This window comes from Rhinoderma darwinii, chromosome 7 (genome assembly GCF_050947455.1).
Source record: "Rhinoderma darwinii isolate aRhiDar2 chromosome 7, aRhiDar2.hap1, whole genome shotgun sequence".
Classification (NCBI taxonomy): Eukaryota; Metazoa; Chordata; class Amphibia; order Anura; family Rhinodermatidae; genus Rhinoderma; species Rhinoderma darwinii.
Window position 1 is genome coordinate 1,785,944 of NC_134693.1, and position 25,000 is coordinate 1,810,943.

Genomic DNA, 25,000 nt, shown 5'->3' on the forward strand with positions numbered 1-25,000 from the left:
GAAGCGAAGACCAGGGCTGGAAAATAAACAGAAAAACCAACATAGAAAGATTTGACTTACAAACACTGCTGTGTGAATGAGGCCTAAACACTGTATTACACAAGGCAATGATCGGGCGAACAAGGGTTCATATAATCGCTCGTTCATCGGCTGATCTGCCCTTTTAGGCATTAAAAATCATAATAAGGGAGACGCGCTGCCGACATAGTAACCGAATGGTAAATGTATGAGGACGAGCGATTGTGGTAACGAGCACCCCCCCCCCCCATATATTAATGATCATTGCTTGTGAAAGGAGCAAACGAGTGGCGATCAACGAGCTGTCTCAATGATGGGCGCTCGTTGTCACGGCCCACGTCGCACCATGTAATAGGACCGCACACATTGTTCTAGGACGTTGACCCTTTCCTGCTGCTCTGCCTCAGTGTCAGTCTTTACTGTAGTTCTGGTGTTTTCTTTACTACACCGGGAGGCTCAGGATGCAGAGCTGGAGGACTAAATAAGATAAATCCGTGACAGAAAAAAAACAGCATCCAAAACTGCGATCGATATTCGGCCACAATTTACGTAAAACCAATGCTAGTACAGTATGACGATAGCGCAGGGGGAGGGGCCACAGAGACGAGATTCCAGAAGCCGGGTGAACTCTGACCCTGGGTCATAGAGCTGCATCAGGATTTAATTGGAATATTACGCTGCCGTCAATGATGAGGATCCTGCGTGAGACCCTTATGATGTGACCCCCATTAGAGGTAGACGGGGGAGGGGCACAGCCGTCACAGGGTCCGAGGTGAATATGAACACTGAACGGGAATGGAAGGGGAACTTGGGGAAAATTCTGGACTCTCTTCAACAAGATAAATGGCAGCAGGTGTGACCGGGAACGCCACAGCCGCCATCTGACTAAACGCACAAACCGTCTGATGATACCGTAATCATCTGCTGGGGTAGAGACCCCCCCCCCAGAACCCCCACCGTGTGCAGCATGACCCCATAACATGAGCACACAGCACAGACCTCCTCACCTATTCTGCTAGAGTATTGAGAATTATACTCATCTGTTGCTGGGAAAGCTGGGTGACAAACAATGCGGCCGCCATTACTGCTCTGAGTGACTCCCTGCGATTCCTGAAGATTTATGTTCTGTTGAGAATTCTGGGAAAGCTGGGTGACCGGCCTGGTGGCTTCAGTAGTAGCAGCACCCATTTTTGTTGCCACCCAGCTTTCCCAGATACGGATATAAGAAATTCCCAATTACTGGTCTCCACGCTCGCACAGGGCGCTGCTCACTCCACCGGGAGCACGTGGCTGCCGCGCCGCTCTCTTTATTGGCGTTCTCCTCATTTCTATAATGTCATGAAATAAGAGACATTTTCATTAGAACGAGACTCATTGAGAAAGAAACAAACATTTTAGACATCGAGTCGACAATCACGTCTGTCTGGAATCTGCGCTCACAAAAGCCGCAGCTGCGCGGTCGGCCACCAAGGAGAGCAGCCGTTTAATTACAGTCATTTGGAGAAGATGTGAATGTGAAAGGCGGAACACGAAAACAGGCGAGAGCAATAATTAATTCCTGAAAGAGACGAGCGCCAACAAGCATCTGCTGCGCGGTCATTATCACCCCGAAGAAGCTCAGCGACGGAGAAACAGGCGGAGAACGGACCAGCGACACCTCCGTCACATGACAGCGCAGCAACAATAATAGAATACAATAAGGAAAGTGTGTCTGTAAGAGCAGCGGCGACACAGGATCCGTCCGGGAAAACCACGAGCATTACATGGAAGGTGAACGTTCAATCAGGATTCTGCGCCTAAATCTGGACAAAATCCGCTCACATCCCGCCAGCCATTTATGAGATCGTGTTATCTTATTCCCCATTCACACGCCCAGGAAAATACCGTGCAAAGTAACGAACGCTGCAGACAAGCACGAAATCTTCAGCGCCAAAATCCACACTGAAAAGACGCAGATTAACTCCAATGTGGACAATCCACGGAAGAAATCAAAGTTTCAGATTCAAATTTCTTCCGATTTTCTTCAGCCGCTCTTCTTATAACGCTCCAGTACTATTATATCCTCCAGAGACATTACATCATATGTGACTGATATCAGCCGCTCCTCTTATAACACTCCAGCACTATTATATCCTCCAGAGACATTACATCATATGTGACGGATATCAGCCGCTCCTCTTATATCACTCCAGTACTATTATATCCTCCAGAGACATTACATCATATGTGACTGATATCAGCAGCTCCTCTTATATAACTCCAGTACTATTATATCCTCCAGAGACATTACATCATATGTGACTGATATCAGCCGCTCCTCTTATATCACTCCAGTACTATTATATCCTCCAGAGACATTACATCATATGTGTGACTGATATCAGCGGCTCCTCTTATATCACTCCAGCACTATTATATCCCCCAGAGACATTACATCATATGTGTGACTGATATCAGCCGCTCCTCTTATATCACTCCAGCACTATTATATCCTCCAGAGACATTACATCATATGTGACTGATATCAGCCGCACCTCTTATATCACTCCAGTACTATTATATCCTCCAGAGACATTACATCATATGTGACTGATATCAGCCGCTCCTCTTATATCACTCCAGTACTATTATATCCTCCAGAGACATTACATCATATATGTGACTGATATCAGCCGCTCCTCTTATATCACTCCAGTACTATTATATCCTCCAGAGACATTACATCATATGTGTGACTGATATCAGCCGCTCCTCTTATATCACTCCAGCACTATTATATCCTCCAGAGACATTACATCATATGTGACTGATATCAGCCGCACATCTTATATCACTCCAGCACTATTATATCCTCCAGAGACATTACATCATATGTGTGACTGATATCAGCCGCTCCTCTTATATCACTCCAGCACTATTATATCCTCCAGAGACATTACATCATATGTGTGACTGATATCAGCCGCTCCTCTTATATCACTCCAGTACTATTATATCCTCCAGAGACATTACATCATATGTGTGACTGATATCAGCCGCTCCTCTTATATCACTCCAGCACTATTATATCCCCCAGAGACATTACATCATATGTGTGACTGATATCAGCCGCTCCTCTTATATCACTCCAGTACTATTATATCCTCCAGAGACATTACATCATATGTGTGACTGATATCAGCCGCTCCTCTTATATCACTCCAGCACTATTATATCCCCCAGAGACATTACATCATATGTGACTGATATCAGCCACTCCTCTTATATCACTCCAGTACTATTATATCCTCCAGAGACATTACATCATATGTGTGACTGATATCAGCCGCTCCTCATATATCACTCCAGTACTTTTATATCCTCCAGAGACATTACATCATATGTGACTGATATCAGCAGCTCCTCTTATATCACTCCAGTACTATTATATCTTCCAGAGACATTACATCATATGTGTGACTGATATCAGCCGCTCCTCTTATATCACTCCAGCACTATTATATCCTCCAGAGACATTACATCATATGTGACTGATATCAGCCGCTCCTCTTATAACATTCCAGTACTATTATATCCTCCAGAGACATTACATCATATGTGTGACTGATATCAGCCGCTCCTCTTATAACACTCCAGTACTATTATATCCTCCAGAGACATTACATTATATGTGACTGATATCAGCCGCTCCTCTTATATCACTCCAGTACTATTATATCCTCCAGAGACATTACATCATATGTGTGACAGATATCAGCCGATCCTCTTATAACACTCCAGCACTATTATATCCTCCAGAGACATTACATCATAGGTGTGTGACTGATATCAGCCGCTCCTCTTATATCACTCCAGTACTATTATATCCTCCAGAGACATTACATCATATGTGACTGATATCAGCCGCACCTCTTATAATACTCCAGTACTATTATATCCACCAAAGACATTACATCATGTGTGACTGATATCAGCCGCTCCTCTTATATCACTCCAGCACTATTATATCCTCCAGAGACATTACATCATATGTGTGACTGATATCAGCCGCTCCTCTTATAATACTCCAGTACTATTATATCCTCCAGAGACATTACATCATGTGTGTGACTGATATCAGCCGCACCTCTTATATCACTCCAGCACTATTATATCCACCAGAGACATTACATCATATGTGTGACTGATATCAGCCGCTCCTCTTATATCACTCCAGTACTATTATATCCTCCAGAGACATTACATCATGTGTGACTGATATCAGCCGCTCCTCTTATATCACTCCAGTACTATTATATCCTCCAGAGACATTACATCATATGTGTGACTGATATCAGCCGCTCCTCTTATAACACTCCAGTACTATTATATCCTCCAGAGACATTACATTATATGTGACTGATATCAGCCGCTCCTCTTATATCACTCCAGTACTATTATATCCTCCAGAGACATTACATCATATGTGTGACAGATATCAGCCGCTCCTCTTATATCACTCCAGTACTATTATATCCTCCAGACATTACATCATATGTGTGACTGATATCAGCCGCTCCTCTTATATTACTCCAGCACTATTATATCCTCCAGAGACATTACATCATATGTGACTGATATCAGCCGCTCCTCTTATATCACTCCAGTACTATTATATCCTCCAGAGACATTACATCACATGTGACTGATATCAGCCGCTCCTCTTATATCACTCCAGCACTATTATATCCTCCAGAGACATTACATCATATATGTGACTGATATCAGCCGCTCCTCTTATAACACTCCAGTACTATTATATCCTCCAGAGACATTACATCATATATGTGACTGATATCAGCCGCTCCTCTTATATCACTCCAGTACTATTATATCCTCCAGAGACATTACATCATATGTGTGACTGATATCAGCCGCTCCTCTTATATCACTCCAGCACTATTATATCCTCCAGAGACATTACATCATATGTGACTGATATCAGCCGCACCTCTTATATCACTCCAGCACTATTATATCCTCCAGAGACATTACATCATAGGTGTGTGACTGATATCAGCCGCTCCTCTTATATCACTCCAGCACTATTATATCCTCCAGAGACATTACATCACATGTGACTGATATCAGCCGCTCCTCTTATATCACTCCAGCACTATTATATCCTCCAGAGACATTACATCATATATGTGACTGATATCAGCCGCTCCTCTTATAACACTCCAGTACTATTATATCCTCCAGAGACATTACATCATATATGTGACTGATATCAGCCGCTCCTCTTATATCACTCCAGTACTATTATATCCTCCAGAGACATTACATCATATGTGTGACTGATATCAGCCGCTCCTCTTATATCACTCCAGCACTATTATATCCTCCAGAGACATTACATCATATGTGACTGATATCAGCCGCTCCTCTTATAATACTCCAGTACTATTATATCCTCCAGAGACATTACATCATGTGTGTGACTGATATCAGCCGCACCTCTTATATCACTCCAGCACTATTATATCCCCCTGAGACATTACATCATATGTGTGACTGATATCAGCCGCTCCTCTTATATCACTCCAGTACTATTATATCCTCCAGAGACATTACATCATATGTGACTGATATCAGCCGCTCCTCTTATAACACTCCAGTATTATTATATCCTCCAGAGACATTACATCATATGTGTGACTGATATCAGCCGCTCCTCTTATATCACTCCAGCACTATTATATCCTCCAGAGACATTACATCATATGTGACTGATATCAGCCGCTCCTCTTATATCACTCCAGCACTATTATATCCTCCAGAGACATTACATCATATGTGACTGATATCAGCCGCTCCTCTTATATCACTCCAGTACTATTATATCCTCCAGAGACATTACATCATATATGTGACTGATATCAGCCGCTCCTCTTATATCACTCCAGTACTATTATATCCTCCAGAGACATTACATCATATGTGTGACTGATATCAGCCGCTCCTCTTATATCACTCCAGTACTATTATATCCTCCAGAGACATTACATCATATATGTGACTGATATCAGCCGCTCCTCTTATATCACTCCAGTACTATTATATCCTCCAGAGACATTACATCATGTGTGACTGATATCAGCCGCTCCTCTTATAACACTCCAATACTATTATATCCTCCAGAGACATTACATCATATATGTGATTGATATCAGCCGCTCCTCTTATATCACTCCAGTACTATTATATCCTCCAGAGACATTACATCATGTGTGACTGATATCAGCCGCTCCTCTTATATATCACTCCAGCACTATTATATCCTCCAGAGACATTACATCATGTGTGACTGATATCAGCCGCTCCTCTTATATCACTTCAGTACTATTATATCCTCCAGAGACATTACATCATATGTGACTGATATCAGCCGCTCCTCTTATATCACTCCAGCACTATTATATCCTCCAGAGACATTACATCATATATGTGACTGATATCAGCCGCTCCTCTTATATCACTCCAGTACTATTATATCCTCCAGAGACATTAGATCATATGTGACTGATATCAGCCGCTCCTCTTATAACCCTCCAGTACTATTATATCCTCCAGAGACATTACATCATATGTGACTGATATCAGCCGCTCCTCTTATAGCACTCCAGTACTATTATATCCTCCAGAGACATTACATCATATGTGTGACTGATATCAGCCGCTCCTCTTATATTACTCCAGCACTATTATATCCTCCAGAGACATTACATCATATGTGACTGATATCAGCCGCTCCTCTTATATCACTCCAGTACTATTATATCCTCCAGAGACATTACATCATATGTGACTGATATCAGCCGCTCCTCTTATATCACTCCAGTACTATTATATCCTCCAGAGACATTACATCATATGTGTGACTGATATCAGCCGCTCCTCTTATATCACTCCAGCACTATTATATCCTCCAGAGACATTACATCATATGTGTGACTGATATCAGCCGCTCCTCTTATATCACTCCAGCACTATTATATCCTCCAGAGACATTACATCATATATGTGACTGATATCAGCCGCTCCTCTTATAACACTCCAGTACTATTATATCCTCCAGAGACATTACATCATATATGTGACTGATATCAGCCGCTCCTCTTATATCACTCCAGTACTATTATATCCTCCAGAGACATTACATCATATATGTGACTGATATCAGCCGCTCCTCTTATATCACTCCAGCACTATTATATCCTCCAGAGACATTACATCATATGTGTGACTGATATCAGCCGCTCCTCTTATATCACTCCAGTACTATTATATCCTCCAGAGACATTACATCATATGTGTGACTGATATCAGCCGCTCCTCTTATATCACTCCAGTACTATTATATCCTCCAGAGACATTACATCATATGTGTGACTGATATCAGCCGCTCCTCTTATATCACTCCAGTACTATTATATCCTCCAGAGACATTACATCATATGTGACTGATATCAGCCGCTCCTCTTATATCACTCCAGCACTATTATATCCTCCAGAGACATTACATCATATGTGACTGATATCAGCAGCTCCTCTTATATCACTCCAGTACTATTATATCTTCCAGAGACATTACATCATATGTGTGACTGATATCAGCCGCTCCTCTTATATCACTCCAGCACTATTATATCCTCCAGAGACATTACATCATAGGTGTGTGACTGATATCAGCCGCTCCTCTTATATCACTCCAGCACTATTATATCCTCCAGAGACATTACATCATATGTGACTGATATCAGCCGCTCCTCTTATAACATTCCAGTACTATTATATCCTCCAGAGACATTACATCATATGTGTGACTGATATCAGCCGCTCCTCTTATAACACTCCAGTACTATTATATCCTCCAGAGACATTACATTATATGTGACTGATATCAGCCGCTCCTCTTATATCACTCCAGTACTATTATATCCTCCAGAGACATTACATCATATGTGTGACAGATATCAGCCGCTCCTCTTATAACACTCCAGCACTATTATATCCTCCAGAGACATTACATCATAGGTGTGTGACTGATATCAGCCGCTCCTCTTATATCACTCCAGCACTATTATATCCTCCAGAGACATTACATCATATGTGTGACTGATATCAGCCGCTCCTCTTATATCACTCCAGCACTATTATATCCTCCAGAGACATTACATCATATATGTGACTGATATCAGCCGCTCCTCTTATATCACTCCAGTACTATTATATCCTCCAGAGACATTAGATCATATGTGACTGATATCAGCCGCTCCTCTTATAACCCTCCAGTACTATTATATCCTCCAGAGACATTACATCATATGTGACTGATATCAGCCGCTCCTCTTATAGCACTCCAGTACTATTATATCCTCCAGAGACATTACATCATATATGTGACTGATATCAGCCGCTCCTCTTATATCACTCCAGTACTATTATATCCTCCAGACATTACATCATATGTGTGACTGATATCAGCCGCTCCTCTTATATTACTCCAGCACTATTATATCCTCCAGAGACATTACATCATATGTGACTGATATCAGCCGCTCCTCTTATATCACTCCAGTACTATTATATCCTCCAGAGACATTACATCACATGTGACTGATATCAGCCGCTCCTCTTATATCACTCCAGCACTATTATATCCTCCAGAGACATTACATCATATATGTGACTGATATCAGCCGCTCCTCTTATAACACTCCAGTACTATTATATCCTCCAGAGACATTACATCATATATGTGACTGATATCAGCCGCTCCTCTTATATCACTCCAGTACTATTATATCCTCCAGAGACATTACATCATATATGTGACTGATATCAGCCGCTCCTCTTATATCACTCCAGTACTATTATATCCTCCAGAGACATTACATCATGTGTGACTGATATCAGCCGCTCCTCTTATAACACTCCAATACTATTATATCCTCCAGAGACATTACATCATATATGTGATTGATATCAGCCGCTCCTCTTATATCACTCCAGTACTATTATATCCTCCAGAGACATTACATCATGTGTGACTGATATCAGCCGCTCCTCTTATATATCACTCCAGCACTATTATATCCTCCAGAGACATTACATCATGTGTGACTGATATCAGCCGCTCCTCTTATATCACTTCAGTACTATTATATCCTCCAGAGACATTACATCATATGTGACTGATATCAGCCGCTCCTCTTATATCACTCCAGCACTATTATATCCTCCAGAGACATTACATCATATATGTGACTGATATCAGCCGCTCCTCTTATATCACTCCAGTACTATTATATCCTCCAGAGACATTAGATCATATGTGACTGATATCAGCCGCTCCTCTTATAACCCTCCAGTACTATTATATCCTCCAGAGACATTACATCATATGTGACTGATATCAGCCGCTCCTCTTATAGCACTCCAGTACTATTATATCCTCCAGAGACATTACATCATATGTGTGACTGATATCAGCCGCTCCTCTTATATTACTCCAGCACTATTATATCCTCCAGAGACATTACATCATATGTGACTGATATCAGCCGCTCCTCTTATATCACTCCAGTACTATTATATCCTCCAGAGACATTACATCATATGTGACTGATATCAGCCGCTCCTCTTATATCACTCCAGTACTATTATATCCTCCAGAGACATTACATCATATGTGTGACTGATATCAGCCGCTCCTCTTATATCACTCCAGCACTATTATATCCTCCAGAGACATTACATCATATGTGTGACTGATATCAGCCGCTCCTCTTATATCACTCCAGCACTATTATATCCTCCAGAGACATTACATCATATATGTGACTGATATCAGCCGCTCCTCTTATAACACTCCAGTACTATTATATCCTCCAGAGACATTACATCATATATGTGACTGATATCAGCCGCTCCTCTTATATCACTCCAGTACTATTATATCCTCCAGAGACATTACATCATATATGTGACTGATATCAGCCGCTCCTCTTATATCACTCCAGCACTATTATATCCTCCAGAGACATTACATCATATGTGTGACTGATATCAGCCGCTCCTCTTATATCACTCCAGTACTATTATATCCTCCAGAGACATTACATCATATGTGTGACTGATATCAGCCGCTCCTCTTATATCACTCCAGTACTATTATATCCTCCAGAGACATTACATCATATGTGTGACTGATATCAGCCGCTCCTCTTATATCACTCCAGTACTATTATATCCTCCAGAGACATTACATCATATGTGACTGATATCAGCCGCTCCTCTTATATCACTCCAGCACTATTATATCCTCCAGAGACATTACATCATATGTGACTGATATCAGCAGCTCCTCTTATATCACTCCAGTACTATTATATCTTCCAGAGACATTACATCATATGTGTGACTGATATCAGCCGCTCCTCTTATATCACTCCAGCACTATTATATCCTCCAGAGACATTACATCATAGGTGTGTGACTGATATCAGCCGCTCCTCTTATATCACTCCAGCACTATTATATCCTCCAGAGACATTACATCATATGTGACTGATATCAGCCGCTCCTCTTATAACATTCCAGTACTATTATATCCTCCAGAGACATTACATCATATGTGTGACTGATATCAGCCGCTCCTCTTATAACACTCCAGTACTATTATATCCTCCAGAGACATTACATTATATGTGACTGATATCAGCCGCTCCTCTTATATCACTCCAGTACTATTATATCCTCCAGAGACATTACATCATATGTGTGACAGATATCAGCCGCTCCTCTTATAACACTCCAGCACTATTATATCCTCCAGAGACATTACATCATAGGTGTGTGACTGATATCAGCCGCTCCTCTTATATCACTCCAGCACTATTATATCCTCCAGAGACATTACATCATATGTGTGACTGATATCAGCCGCTCCTCTTATATCACTCCAGCACTATTATATCCTCCAGAGACATTACATCATATATGTGACTGATATCAGCCGCTCCTCTTATATCACTCCAGTACTATTATATCCTCCAGAGACATTAGATCATATGTGACTGATATCAGCCGCTCCTCTTATAACCCTCCAGTACTATTATATCCTCCAGAGACATTACATCATATGTGACTGATATCAGCCGCTCCTCTTATAGCACTCCAGTACTATTATATCCTCCAGAGACATTACATCATATATGTGACTGATATCAGCCGCTCCTCTTATATCACTCCAGTACTATTATATCCTCCAGACATTACATCATATGTGTGACTGATATCAGCCGCTCCTCTTATATTACTCCAGCACTATTATATCCTCCAGAGACATTACATCATATGTGACTGATATCAGCCGCTCCTCTTATATCACTCCAGTACTATTATATCCTCCAGAGACATTACATCACATGTGACTGATATCAGCCGCTCCTCTTATATCACTCCAGCACTATTATATCCTCCAGAGACATTACATCATATATGTGACTGATATCAGCCGCTCCTCTTATAACACTCCAGTACTATTATATCCTCCAGAGACATTACATCATATATGTGACTGATATCAGCCGCTCCTCTTATATCACTCCAGTACTATTATATCCTCCAGAGACATTACATCATATATGTGACTGATATCAGCCGCTCCTCTTATATCACTCCAGTACTATTATATCCTCCAGAGACATTACATCATATGTGTGACTGATATCAGCCGCACCTCTTATATCACTCCAGCACTATTATATCCTCCAGAGACATTACATCATAGGTGTGTGACTGATATCAGCCGCTCCTCTTATATCACTCCAGCACTATTATATCCTCCAGAGACATTACATCACATGTGACTGATATCAGCCGCTCCTCTTATATCACTCCAGCACTATTATATCCTCCAGAGACATTACATCATATATGTGACTGATATCAGCCGCTCCTCTTATAACACTCCAGTACTATTATATCCTCCAGAGACATTACATCATATATGTGACTGATATCAGCCGCTCCTCTTATATCACTCCAGTACTATTATATCCTCCAGAGACATTACATCATATGTGTGACTGATATCAGCCGCTCCTCTTATATCACTCCAGCACTATTATATCCTCCAGAGACATTACATCATATGTGACTGATATCAGCAGCTCCTCTTATATCACTCCAGTACTATTATATCTTCCAGAGACATTACATCATATGTGTGACTGATATCAGCCGCTCCTCTTATATCACTCCAGCACTATTATATCCTCCAGAGACATTACATCATAGGTGTGTGACTGATATCAGCCGCTCCTCTTATATCACTCCAGCACTATTATATCCTCCAGAGACATTACATCATATGTGACTGATATCAGCCGCTCCTCTTATAACATTCCAGTACTATTATATCCTCCAGAGACATTACATCATATGTGTGACTGATATCAGCCGCTCCTCTTATAACACTCCAGTACTATTATATCCTCCAGAGACATTACATCATATGTGACTGATATCAGCCGCACCTCTTATAATACTCCAGTACTATTATATCCACCAAAGACATTACATCATGTGTGACTGATATCAGCCGCTCCTCTTATATCACTCCAGCACTATTATATCCTCCAGAGACATTACATCATAGGTGTGTGACTGATATCAGCCGCTCCTCTTATAATACTCCAGTACTATTATATCCTCCAGAGACATTACATCATGTGTGTGACTGATATCAGCCGCACCTCTTATATCACTCCAGCACTATATCCCCCAGAGACATTACATCATATGTGTGACTGATATCAGCCGCTCCTCTTATATCACTCCAGTACTATTATATCCTCCAGAGACATTACATCATATGTGTGACTGATATCAGCCGCTCCTCTTATATCACTCCAGCACTATTATATCCTCCAGAGACATTACATCATATGTGACTGATATCAGCCGCACCTCTTATATCACTCCAGCACTATTATATCCTCCAGAGACATTACATCATATGTGTGACTGATATCAGCCGCTCCTCTTATATCACTCCAGCACTATTATATCCTCCAGAGACATTACATCATATGTGTGACTGATATCAGCCGCTCCTCTTATATCACTCCAGTACTATTATATCCTCCAGAGACATTACATCATATGTGTGACTGATATCAGCCGCTCCTCTTATATCACTCCAGCACTATTATATCCCCCAGAGACATTACATCATATGTGACTGATATCAGCCGCTCCTCTTATAACACTCCAGCACTATTATATCCTCCAGAGACATTACATCATATGTGACTGATATCAGCCGCTCCTCTTATATCACTCCAGCACTATTATATCCACCAGAGACATTACATCATATGTGACTGATATCAGCCGCTCCTCTTATATCACTCCAGTACTATTATATCCTCCAGAGACATTACATCATATGTGTGACTGATATCAGCCGCTCCTCTTATATCACTCCAGTACTATTATATCCTCCAGAGACATTACATCATATGTGACTGATATCAGCCGCACCTCTTATATCACTCCAGCACTATTATATCCTCCAGAGACATTACATCATATGTGTGACTGATATCAGCCGCTCCTCTTATATCACTCCAGTACTATTATATCCTCCAGACATTACATCATATGTGTGACTGATATCAGCCGCTACTCTTATATCACTCCAGCACTATTATATCCTCCAGAGACATTACATCATATGTGTGACTGATATCAGCCGCTCCTCTTATATCACTCCAGTACTATTATATCCTCCAGAGACATTACATCATATGTGTGACTGATATCAGCCGCTCCTCTTATATCACTCCAGTACTATTATATCCTCCAGAGACATTACATCATATGTGACTGATATCAGCAGCTCCTCTTATATAACTCCAGTACTATTATATCCTCCAGAGACATTACATCATATGTGTGACTGATATCAGCCGCTCCTCTTATATCACTCCAGTACTATTATATCCTCCAGAGACATTACATCATATGTGACTGATATCAGCCGCTCCTCTTATATCACTCCAGTACTATTATATCCTCCAGAGACATTACATCATATATGTGACTGATATCACCCGCTCCTCTTATATCACTCCAGTACTATTATATCCTCCAGAGACATTACATCATATGTGACTGATATCAGCCGCTCCTCTTATATCACTCCAGCACTATTATATCCTCCAGAGACATTACATCATATGTGACTGAGATCAGCAGCTCCTCTTATATCACTCCAGTACTATTATATCTTCCAGAGACATTACATCATATGTGTGACTGATATCAGCCGCTCCTCTTATATCACTCCAGCACTATTATATCCTCCAGAGACATTACATCATAGGTGTGTGACTGATATCAGCCGCTCCTCTTATATCACTCCAGCACTATTATATCCTCCAGAGACATTACATCATATGTGACTGATATCAGCCGCTCCTCTTATAACATTCCAGTACTATTATATCCTCCAGAGACATTACATCATATGTGTGACTGATATCAGCCGCTCCTCTTATAACACTCCAGTACTATTATATCCTCCAGAGACATTACATTATATGTGTGACAGATATCAGCCGCTCCTCTTATAACACTCCAGCACTATTATATCCTCCAGAGACATTACATCATAGGTGTGTGACTGATATCAGCCGCTCCTCTTATAATACTCCAGTACTATTATATCCTCCAGAGACATTACATCATGTGTGTGACTGATATCAGCCGCACCTCTTATATCACTCCAGCACTATTATATCCCCCAGAGACATTACATCATATGTGTGACTGATATCAGCCGCTCCTCTTATATCACTCCAGTACTATTATATCCTCCAGAGACATTACATCATATGTGACTGATATCAGCCGCTCCTCTTATAACACTCCAGTATTATTATATCCTCCAGAGACATTACATCATATGTGTGACTGATATCAGCCGCTCCTCTTATATCACTCCAGTACTATTATATCCTCCAGAGACATTACATCATATATGTGACTGATATCAGCCGCTCCTCTTATATCACTCCAGTACTATTATATCCTCCAGAGACATTACATCATATGTGTGACTGATATCAGCCGCTCCTCTTATATCACTCCAGTACTATTATATCCTCCAGAGACATTACATCATGTGTGACTGATATCAGCCGCTCCTCTTATAACACTCCAATACTATTATATCCTCCAGAGACATTACATCATATATGTGATTGATATCAGCCGCTCCTCTTATATCACTCCAGTACTATTATATCCTCCAGAGACATTACATCATGTGTGACTGATATCAGCCGCTCCTCTTATATATCACTCCAGCACTATTATATCCTCCAGAGACATTACATCATGTGTGACTGATATCAGCCGCTCCTCTTATATCACTCCAGTACTATTATATCCTCCAGAGACATTACATCATATGTGACTGATATCAGCCGCTCCTCTTATATCACTCCAGTACTATTATATCCTCCAGACATTACATCATATGTGACTGATATCAGCCGCTCCTCTTATATCACTCCAGCACTATTATATCCTCCAGAGACATTACATCATATATGTGTGACTGATATCAGCCGCTCCTCTTATATCACTCCAGTACTATTATATCCTCCAGAGACATTACATCATATGTGACTGATATCAGCCGCTCCTCTTATATCACTCCAGTACTATTATATCCTCCAGAGACATTACATCATATGTGACTGATATCAGCCGCTCCTCTTATATCACTCCAGTACTATTATATCCTCCAGAGACATTACATCATATGTGACTGATATCAGCCGCTCCTCTTATATCACTCCAGTACTATTATATCCTCCAGACATTACATCATATGTGACTGATATCAGCCGCTCCTCTTATATCACTCCAGCACTATTATATCCTCCAGAGACATTACATCATATATGTGACTGATATCAGCCGCTCCTCTTATATCACTCCAGTACTATTATATCCTCCAGAGACATTACATCATATATGTGACTGATATCAGCCGCTCCTCTTATAACACTCCAGTACTATTATATCCTCCAGACATTACATCATATGTGTGACTGATATCAGCCGCTCCTCTTATAACACTCCAGTACTATTATATCCTCCAGAGACATTACATCATATGTGTGACTGATATCAGCCGCTCCTCTTATATCACTCCAGTACTATTATATCCTCCAGAGACATTACATCATATGTGTGACTGATATCAGCCGCTCCTCTTATATCACTCCAGTACTATTATATCCTCCAGAGACATTACATCATATGTGTGACTGATATCAGCCGCTCCTCTTATATCACTCCAGCACTATTATATCCCCCAGAGACATTACATCATATGTGTGACTGATATCAGCCGCTCCTCTTATATCACTCCAGTACTATTATATCCTCCAGAGACATTACATCATATGTGTGACTGATATCAGCCGCTCCTCTTATATCACTCCAGCACTATTATATCCTCCAGAGACATTACATCATATATGTGACTGATATCAGCCGCTCCTCTTATATCACTCCAGCACTATTATATCCTCCAGAGACATTACATCATATGTGTGACTGATATCAGCCGCTCCACTTATATCACTCCAGTACTATTATATCCTCCAGAGACATTACATCATATGTGTGACTGATATCAGCGGCTCCTCTTATATCACTCCAGCACTATTATATCCCCCAGAGACATTACATTATATGTGTGACTGATGTCAGCCGCTCCTCTTATAACACTCCAGTACTATTATATCCTCCAGAGACATTACATCATATGTGTGACTGATATCAGCCGCTCCTCTTATAACACTCCAGTACTATTATATCCTCCAGAGACATTACATCATATGTGTGACTGATATCAGCCGCTCCTCTTATAACACTCCAGTACTATTATATCCTCCAGAGACATTACATCATATGTGTGACTGATATCAGCCGCTCCTCTTATATCACTCCAGTACTATTATATCCTCCAGAGACATTACATCATATGTGTGACTGATATCAGCGGCTCCTGTTAGGGGAGGACTGGACTTTAACGTCAGCCAGATTTGGGGACACAATTACTTGCACACAATTTACCAGTCTTAACCCCTTATTACACCAAACGGTTTTGTCCGGTGCAGCGAGCGCCGATCAGCGAGACATCCTTGATTGGCGCTCCTTTGCTCAGGTCACACGGAGCTATGTATGGGGACGAGTGGTCCTTACTACAATCCCTCGTCTCACAGGGAGATGCGCTGCCGACAATGATAATATTTTACTTATTAAAACGATCCGATCAGCAGATGATTGAGCTTTTGCGCGGTGATCTGCTGATCGCTGCCGTTTACACAGGGCAATTATCGGGAACCAGCTTTCTATGAACGCTTGTCTGCCCGATAACCCCCCACTGTAAAACCCCCCTTAGTCACAATCTAAAGGAAGAGAGTTCGAAAAGTTGCGCCATAAAGCATGAAGTGTGACATTATAAGCGCTCATCTCGCTTCAGAGGTCGTCCAGTGGCCCTACTAGAAACATGCAGCGGAGCGGTGCGTGCGTGACAGTACGCGGAGGATGGGGATGCGCAGCGCAGGTATTAGCCAACATTTTAGGAATCCGATGAAGGGCATGACGGACCTCAAGTGACGGTTATGAGAAAACCGGGAAAAATGCAGGAGAGCAAAGATCTACAGGGGGACATCGCCCGACACGGGGGGGGGGGAGATCGCCCGACGCGGGGACACACATCCCACGGCTCAGACTCCCCTTGTTGTTACGCCGTTCTTGTCCCACAGTCCGTTCCTCTTTCTCCCTTCCTGGCACCGTCTCTTGGTGACCTCGGACATATAATCTCCACTTGAGTTTGATGTGGTCATCGCTGAGATGTAATTGAAGCTTTCACAGGACTGAGGCAGCTGCTCCTTCCTGCATCTCAAGACTCCTCAATTATTAATACAGAAGATATCAAAAGCCTCTGCACCCTGCAAAATGTCACCGAGCGAAGACCTGAGACCCCGGCAAATAATGAGCCCCGAGTCTCCCAGCTCATCCCCCTCCTCCTGCAGCTCCGGGTCACACCGTCTACAGTACAGAAGCCAGGGGGGGGGGGATGTGATGGGAGTGATAGTGTGTGTTAAATGGGGAGATTAGATTGTGAGCTCCTGGGGTCAGGATGATGGGAGTGATACATTGTGTGTATGATATAGATTAGATTGTGAGCTCCTGGGGACAGAGATGATGGGAGTGATGCAGTGTGTGTGAGATAGGGAGATTAGATTGTGAGCTCCTGGGTCAGGTTTGGGCCAGTCACATCAGTATATACATCATAGCGCTGAGCGGTTTGCAGTGAGCCCAGTTTACAAGGTCGTTTCTAGTCCGATAGACCTCCAGCTTCGTTCTAACAGGACAAGAGCTGGGAAATAACGGAGGTCGAGAGTGCAAATATCTCAAAGAGAGTTCAGAGACTCGGCCACAAGTCACCCGCAGCCTGTATAATCACCCATCCACCAGAGGTCGCCCTTCACACGCACAGTATCTGACAACAGACATCTGATGGGACACTCGGACCCCCGCTCTCCTCCCTTCACATTGTTCCTCTCTCTCGGAGACCACCGGAATAAATATTAGCTCTCACTTTGAGAGTCACCTGTGGAGGTCAGTGAGGTCCTGAGCCCGTCCATTCTACCTGGATATCACTGCCCGCACAGCCTAGATCTCAGCATCGCTCTATCATGTACTATTATTCACTGCTGTTCTGGAGATGTAGCAGAGCTGGTGTCAGCAGAGTGACACGGGTACAGCCGATCCCCGGCGCGTTACATCTGGGGAACGATTTGCCTCTATGAGAAGCTCCTGCCATAGAGGATCACTACTCCAAGCTCATTCACGCCTGGAGCGCAGATCATCTCCTCGCTGGAGGGCAATGTCCATTCTGGGAAGATTTCCAGCGTTCCTCAGCGGAGCTGAAAGACGTCTCCATTACTAGAACACACCTGGCCGGGCGCGCCGGTGTCAGGACCTCAGGATCACACCCAATGACAACCAATTACAACGCAGCAGATCCACAGAAAGTACAAGCCGAGAGCAGCGATGATCTGAACACACAGAAGAAGAAGCCGTTACCTCTTAGATCTCCTCAGCATCTCCGTCTCCAGGAGAGAGAAATTGGACAGGACCGTCCAGGAAGAGTCAGACATGACCGGCCGAGCGCAGCCAACCAGCCCTGGAGACGAGGAGTCAATGTGCCGCCTGCACTAGCCCAGATCAATTACATGAGGAGTAAAGGGACGTCTCCTGTAATCCTCTCCTGCTATGATAGGGTTAATCTCCGGGGCCGTACGTGGGGGCGTCTCCCGCTCCATGTGACACGGTGACAGTAATTAGAGCCCAGGATGCAGTAATCCGGTAATGGCTCTCCCGCAGCTCTGACACATCACCATTCACAACCATGGTGGGGTGTTATTACATCCAGGACCCGGAGCACCCCAACACCCACAAACCACACCGCACGCGGTCACATGGTATATACGAGGTGTAGAAAGGGGTGACCGCCACGGAGAAGACGAGTAATGTATGCCGAGCACCTCACTGACCTGTATCCCTAGAACTAACCAGAGTCATGAAGAAAAAAACAGCTCTGTCAACAGCAGCTTGCTGACAGTTTCCACCAGGTAGAACAAATGAAATCAGGGGAAACACCAAGAAAAAATGTCATTAAGATTATAAATAAGTCGCTGCCGACCACAGAGCCGAAGTTATGTAAAGATGGAGCGTCACTAATATCCCGGAGCGCAGGACACGAGGGCGAGAACATCTCATTTACATACAACGCCGGCAAATTATAAACCATTCAATAAGAACACCGATTACTGCGGAAAATCACTGCAAATAATAAAGGGAAATTAAAGTTCCTCCTGTCGCTGCTCTCACCGCGAGACACAGACCGTATGGAGCGATGCTCTGCAGCTGCCGTATCCTCCGAATAATTCATCTTATAAATAGAATGTGTCCCCTCCCCCGGGGAGAGATGCTCTGCGGACGGCTTTCATCTCGGCTTACATTCAGTCTAAGCCTTTATCGAGCTCCCAATAATCCAAATTAAAAAGCATTTCCCCCACTTAGTTATAGAGAAGATCTGTTCCTGGGAAAGCTGGGTGATGGTGAACGGCTGCTCTTGTACTCAGCTTTTCCTGAGCAGTAAAGTCTGCCGAGTTATAAAGTCGAACATTAATGTATAAACTGGTCATTTCCGTCATTCTGGATTTCAGAGAAGCTGGGTGGCAGCCGCTGCAGGGACTGTACTGGCGGCCATATTGGTGGTCACCCAGCTTTCCCACAGGCGGCTGAATAGAATATTTCACCCCAGTACAGGAGGACTCCACGGCCGGCATTGACTGGGGAGTCTCCAGTGTAAATGATCTTTATGTTACCGCGAGGCCCAGAGCATGCTGGGAGCGGTGCCATTTATTATAGATGAAGGTTTCTCCATTCAGGACATGTGATCCGCGTGGCCGGGGGCATCACTGAGCGCGGAGGGGTCACAGCAGAATAATGCTGGACCAGCGTCCCCCAGCCAACAACTTCATCAACACAAAGTAATCCAGCGAGCAGCCATACTGCCCCCTAGAGGCCGCGTCCTGATCAACATCTCCTGTACAGAACGTCCCAGAGCTACAAACCCAGCCAAAAATCATCACCCAGGACGGGATCGAGCCGAGACCGCGCACATCCCCCACACGGATAAAGGAATCTGCTACACACATACAAATTAGCCAAACGCAGCAGCAGCACCTCTCTCAAGTATAGATGGTTTGTTACAATGTATCAGCGCAGGGAAAAAATGTATCTGTCTGGCATGCAGAGGATTGTCTAGACGGGATGCAATTCTAGCAAACCCCTCAGCTGTGTGAGCAGGACTAGATCAGGACAGGTTTTCATCTTGGATGAAAACAAAACCGTTACCATTCACTGATTGCAAGCAGAGATTGTTTCAATTCCTCATTGTTTCCATAAAGTCTATTAGAAAGCTGAAAACGGTCATTAAAAAGTGAAAATGTTTTATTTACAGGAGACCCCTTTATGTAACACCCCCGAGGCCCAGAAGAGAGAATATAGAGACCGAATAATCCGCAAGCGGCTGCGGGGGCCACAATACAGGACGGCTGCCCCTCCCCCACAGACGTCCTTATAACATAATAAGACTTATATCTCCTATCATAAGACACCTGCGCGAGATGTAAAGCCGGGGGATGATTGCAGCTGCCGCAGCTTGTGTGTCCTGCATGGAGATCAGCCGCCGGGTGTAACGTGAAGAATAATTACCCCACACAGGGGCGCTCCACGTACAGGGGACACCGGGGCCCACCCAATCTCTGAATGCCCAAAAGACATCCGCACACACATTGTAATGCAAACAGCAGGACCCCCGGTGTTATACAAGCATACAGGACGACACAGGGTCCCCCCACAGCGCGGTCACTCGCCCCCTTACCTCCAGTGTAACGGACCCCCGGGGTTATACAAGAATACAGGGCGACACAGGGTCCCCCCACAGCGCGGTCACTCGCCCCCTTACCTCCAGTGTAACGGACCCCCGGTGTTATACAAGCATACAGGACGACACAGGGTCCCCCCACAGCACGGTCGCTCGCCCCCTTACCTCCAGTGTAACGGACCCCCGGTGTTATACAAGCATACAGGACGACACAGGGTCCCCCCACAGCACGGTCACTCGCCCCCTTACCTCCAGTGTAACGGACCCCCGGGGTTATACAAGCATACAGGACGACACAGGGTCCCCCCACAGCGCGGTCACTCGCCCCCTTACCTCCAGTGTAACGGACCCCCGGGGTTATACAAGCATACAGGACGACACAGGGTCCCCCCACAGCGCGGTCACTCACCCCCTTACCTCCAGTGTAACGGACCCCCGGTGTTATACAAGCATACAGGACGACACAGGGTCCCCCCACAGCGCGGTCGCTCGCCCCCTTACCTCCAGTGTAACGGACCCCCGGGGTTATACAAGCATACAGGACGACACAGGGTCCCCCCACAGCGCGGTCGCTCGCCCCCTTACCTCCAGTGTAACGGACCCCCGGTGTTATACAAGAATACAGGGCGACACAGGGTCCCCCCACAGCGCGGTCACTCGCCCCCTTACCTCCAGTGTAACGGACCCCCGGTGTTATACAAGAATACAGGGAGCCCCCTAACGACACAGGGTCCCCCCACAGCGCGGTCGCTCGCCCCCTTACCTCCAGTGTAACGGGCTGCCGGTGTTATACAAGCATACAGGACGACACAGGGTCCCCCCACAGCACGGTCGCTCGCCCCCTTACCTCCAGTGTAACGGACCCCCGGTGTTATACAAGCATACAGGACGACACAGGGTCCCCCCACAGCACGGTCACTCGCCCCCTTACCTCCAGTGTAACGGGCTGCCGGTGTTATACAAGCATACAGGACGACACACGGTCCCCCCACAGCGCGGTCACTCACCCCCTTACCTCCAGTGTAACGGACCCCCGGTGTTATACAAGCATACAGGACGACACAGGGTCCCCCCACAGCGCGGTCACTCGCCCCCTTACCTCCAGTGTAACGGACCCCCGGTGTTATACAAGCATACAGGACGACACACGGTCCCCCCACAGCGCGGTCACTCGCCCCCTTACCTCCAGTGTAACGGGCTGCCGGTGTTATACAAGCATACAGGACGACACACGGTCCCCCCACAGCGCGGTCACTCGCCCCCTTACCTCCAGTGTAACGGACCCCCGGGGTTATACAAGCATACAAGACGACACAGGGTCCCCCCACAGCACGGTCACTCACCCCCTTACCTCCAGTGTAACGGACCCCCGGGGTTATACAAGCATACAAGACGACACAGGGTCCCCCCACAGCGCGGTCACTCACCCCCTTACCTCCAGTGTAACGGACCCCCGGTGTTATACAAGCATACAGGGAGCCCCCTGACGACACAGGGTCCCCCCCACAGAGAGGTCACTCGCCCCCTTACCTCCAGTGTAACGGGCTGCCGGGGTTACTCTGCATCGGAGAACAGGTGAAAAAGGGAGCGGCATCGAGCGCACAGTCCGCGCTGTGCGGCACCTTCAGATGCTGGAGGTTTGGTGCAGATGATGGGGATAGAGTCCGGTGCTGCACGTCGCCTCCTCGGCCGTGGGAATGCAGCGGGCAGAAGAGTCTGACAGGACAGAAGAGGAGGAAAGGATCAGGGAACCGCAGACACGGAGCAGAACACGGGGTACACTGGATCCGGAGCTGCCCCCCTACACACCGGACCCCCAGACACATCTCAGAAAGACAAGCAGAACATGTGCAGAACCCCGGTATCCAGCGCCAACACTTCACACTACAACTTTATGCTCAGTAACTTGTACTGGTCACTGTTTATACTCTAGTTGCATCCAGAGCTGCATCCAGACATATCCAGGGTGCAGTGCATTGTGGATTTTTTAGATGACGGTTATAGATGAAATATAAACATAAATTGCTATCTGGTTTCTTTAAAGCGTTCTGGTAACAGGAAACCAGAAGCGTTGTGAATGCAGCTCTAGATGTGACCAGAGTCAAAAAAAATAAGGCAAAAACAAAAGGTTACCTAACTTTATGTGTAGAATAAACCTGCAAAGCATTGAGTGGGGCGAGGATTTACAGATTCCAATTTAGGGAATCACCTTTGAAAAGCCACAGACTAGTCTGCAGCCATTTTCTGCCATTACTTTACATACCGGCCCGGTTACCGGTGCAGATCGGTTACAATGGACGTGCCATGTGGCCGCCTCCGCCGCCTACACAGCAGCTCATTGTGTGACCGCGAATCAATAGAAAAGCCTGGATGGTGGAGGAGCGGGAGACGCCGAGCAGGGCCGGTAACCTCATACCTGGACCTCGCTGCTAGAGGACAAAGAACTAAGAGTGAACCCCACAATCCACAGAACGTGCCACAGCGCCGCTTACTGGAGTCGAAGATCTGGCGCTCCGAGACGCTCTCTTCTGCGTTTCATCATGGTGGCGTCAAAAATCCAATGGAAGTCAGTGGAACAAAGTGCCTGGCGCGGTGGTCATCCAGTCATCCTCCCGGATCAGCACACTCATCGTCCTCTAAGCCCTATTTGCTCTGTCTAAAATACTTGTGTGGGTGTCTGAGAGCGTCGCTGCCGCCAGCGTGGTCCACCTGAGACTCAGCAGTCATATAAATAGCAGCGCACGCCTGATATGGGTGACAGCAAATCACCGACACCCAACAGAGTGTTTACCTCGGCCTCGGATATCAGAGGAGCAACAGAAAACATTTCAACAAATCAAGGAACGAGCAGAGACCTGTGGGTGGAGGAGGGGAGCTGGCACAATGAGGGAGGCCGGGGCATCGGGAGGGTGCAGCTGTTCCTCTCACGCAGCAGAGACATTCCACGCCACGCGCTCTCATGTCCGAGCTGTGAACCGCGATCAGGAGGCAGGAGACGGACAAGTGGCACTCGTGAACCGTCATAAACCGGATCAATATTGTCATTGTAAGCGCCGCTGAGACGGTGGACAGAGCAACGCTGCCCCCAAAGTGATCAGGACATGTGTGGCCATTACAGCGAGGTCCCCAGTACATTGCTCTGATCATTGCTGCTCATCCATGCTTTACAGTTCTGGTCACATGTGAGGGAATCTCACCAATCAGCATCCGGGGGAGCGTTCTGTACAATCCGGACCCTGGGAGCGGACGTGCCGGCCTCTAGACCCAGTATACAGCAGACTCTGCTCCGGAGAGCCACGAGCGGCTATTATACATCTCCAATCTGTAACACACCAGACCACAAGTTATAACAGGTCCTGGCAAAGGACAGGATCACCT

At 45.0% G+C, this 25,000-nt stretch overlaps 1 protein-coding gene across 1 annotated transcript in view; it reads right to left on the reverse strand.

The window, feature by feature from the left end:
* The window catches only part of MAST2 (microtubule associated serine/threonine kinase 2), a 101,018-nt gene that overhangs the window by 18,061 nt on the left and 57,957 nt on the right, over positions 1–25,000 (reverse strand). The window contains exons 5-6 of the mRNA XM_075832039.1: positions 23,153–23,338; positions 17,907–18,054 (exon numbers count right to left, since the gene is read on the reverse strand). Coding sequence (XP_075688154.1) covers positions 17,907–18,054; positions 23,153–23,338 — 334 coding nt within the window. The remainder of the gene's footprint in view (positions 1–17,906; positions 18,055–23,152; positions 23,339–25,000) is intronic.